Source organism: Mesitornis unicolor, unplaced genomic scaffold (assembly GCF_000695765.1).
Source record: "Mesitornis unicolor isolate BGI_N332 unplaced genomic scaffold, ASM69576v1 scaffold31738, whole genome shotgun sequence".
Lineage (NCBI taxonomy): Eukaryota > Metazoa > Chordata > Aves > Mesitornithiformes > Mesitornithidae > Mesitornis > Mesitornis unicolor.
Window position 1 is genome coordinate 841 of NW_010204379.1, and position 2205 is coordinate 3045.

Sequence of the window (2205 nt, forward strand, 5' to 3'; positions counted from 1 at the left end):
GCAGAAAATACCAGGTAGTGGAATTCTCTCTTTAATGGAGCAGGGAAAGGGCGCTGGAGAGCCAGGGGCAGGAAATTGAAGCCACAGACAAATTATGAAGTCCTACGATCTGGCAGCGAAGCTCTCCAGGGGTGCGGGCAGGCTCCCTGGGCACGGTGCATCTCTGCAGCCCCCCGTGGGGTGACAGTCTGTGCCCCAGCAGCCCCCGCGGATGAGACCGTCCCCCCATTCCTTTCCTTCCCACCCAAGTAGCAATAGGCCAGAGCAGGTTTTTTGGTGGCTGGGTGTCAAGTGGTGGGCAGCGCCATCGAGCACGTGCCAGTGGTGCCTCCATCCCTCTTCTCTCTCTCTCACCAGCTGGGACAGGTACCGAGGTGCAGCGTGGCTGGCGAGCCATGGGGCAGGAGTGGAGATTTTGATGCCTCTCCCGGGAGTCCCCAGAGCCATGACTGCAACTGTGCAGACGCTGCGGTTCAAGCTGCTGCCGCACGAGCCGGACCAGGAGTGGGGCCACAGCTGCCAGCAGGAAATCGAGCGTCGCTACCAGGTGGTGCCCTCGGTGGTGTGCGCCATGTGCTGCCTCTTCGGCATCATCTACTGCTTCTTCGGTGAGCCAGGCCAGCCTGGTGGCTGGTAGGACAAGCAGGGAGAAGGGCAGGGGGGACTTGGAGGGGTGCTGGCCATCCACCCCCTGACTGCAGTGGTTTCTCCACAGGCTACCGGTGCTTCAAGGCTGTCATGTTCCTGACGGGGCTGATGTTCGGCTCCATCATCATCTTCATGCTGTGCTACAAGGAGCGGGTGCTGGACACGCAGCTGAGTGTGGAGGCCTCGGTGGGCATTGGGCTAGGCATTGGGGTCCTGTGCGGGCTGGTCACCATGCTGGTGCGCAGCGTCGGCCTCTTCATGGTGGGGCTGCTCCTGGGGCTGCTGCTGGCGGTGGCCACGCTGGTGGTGATGGAGCAGTTCTACCACCCACCGACAGTGTGGATCCCCATCGCGCTGCTCCTTGGCGTGGGGATGCTCTTCGCCATCCTCACCCTGCAGTGGCAGCGCTTCTTCACCACCCTCTCCACTGCCGTCTTCGGCAGTGCCATCATGACCGTCACTGTCGACTACTTCATCGAGCTCTTCCTCCTGGTGCAGTACATCTATGAGCGCATCAAGGTGGCCCCTGCTCGCCCTGTGTGCTGGTACAGCTGGGTCATCCTGGGCATTTGGCCGCTCCTCACCACGCTGGGGGTCCTGGTTCAGTGGAAGGTCACAGCTGAGGGCTACTCCCACACCGAAGGTTTGTGGGGGCTGGAGGAGATGATGGATGTGGCGTGGGGTGGGTGCGGGAGCTGGGAGTTCTCTGCACCTGGTTTGCATGCACAGATAGGGGGTTTGGGACTTTCCAAGGATGTGGTATAGCAAAGGGAGGTCTGGGTGTACAAAGCCTTGGCTTGTTTGGGTGTGGGGAGGATTTTGGGGTGCTCCCTTGTGCTCACAGGCCCCTCTACCCTACAGAAACCATCAGCCGGCAGCAGCGCCGTGTGCAGCTGATGCGCATCAAGCAGCGGGAGGACCGAAAGGAGAAGAAGAAGAAGAAGAGACCCCACCACCCGCCGCCCCACCAGCACAAAGCCCACCCGCCTGAGCCCGCGTATCGTCGCAAGCCCAACCCCGTGCGCCGCTTCGATGGGGACGTGCTCTCCCCTGTGAGTCCCACGCCCAGGGTAGAGATCTCTGGGGCCTCTGCGGCCCTTCCTTCTCCATGTGGGTGGGCAGGAGTGCAGAGAAGGGGGAGAGGTGCCCAAGGCACCAGCTGGCATCTGAACTCCTTGAGGGATGAGGGCTGGGGCCCGCCCAGCTCAGGGGGGGCTGAGCTGTGACGTGCCCCCCATGGAGCACTTCAGCCTCTGCAAGCAGATGTAAGCTGGTGGCCAAAAGCGCTGCAGCCGCAGTAGAAACAGGCGGTGGGCAAGGTGCAAAGCACGTGCCCAGAGAAGGGACGGGGCTGTGCTCCCTGCTGCGGCCAGCACAGAGGACCCGAGCTGTGGGGTGGTTGGGGTTGCACAGGGCAGATTTTGAGGGGCTGCTGCAGAGTTTAGGGTGGGGTGGGATGGAGTGGACCAGGAGCAGAGCCCTCCTCACTTTCTGTCCCCCCTCTCTCAAGCAGAGCTACATCCAGAGTTTCCGAGAGCGGCAGATGGGGCCGTCCCC

At 62.3% G+C, this 2205-nt stretch overlaps 1 protein-coding gene across 1 annotated transcript; it reads left to right on the plus strand.

Moving 5' to 3' along the window:
• Nucleotides 1-418: 418 nt before the first annotated feature.
• Nucleotides 419-2199, plus strand: TMEM198 (transmembrane protein 198; the record flags this gene model as incomplete). Its single annotated transcript, XM_010191042.1, has 4 exons — nt 419-608; nt 716-1291; nt 1510-1700; nt 2162-2199. Coding segments are annotated over exons 1-4 (995 nt in total), but the record flags the coding sequence as incomplete, so codon positions are not given.
• Between the last annotated feature and the right edge of the window lie 6 nt (nt 2200-2205).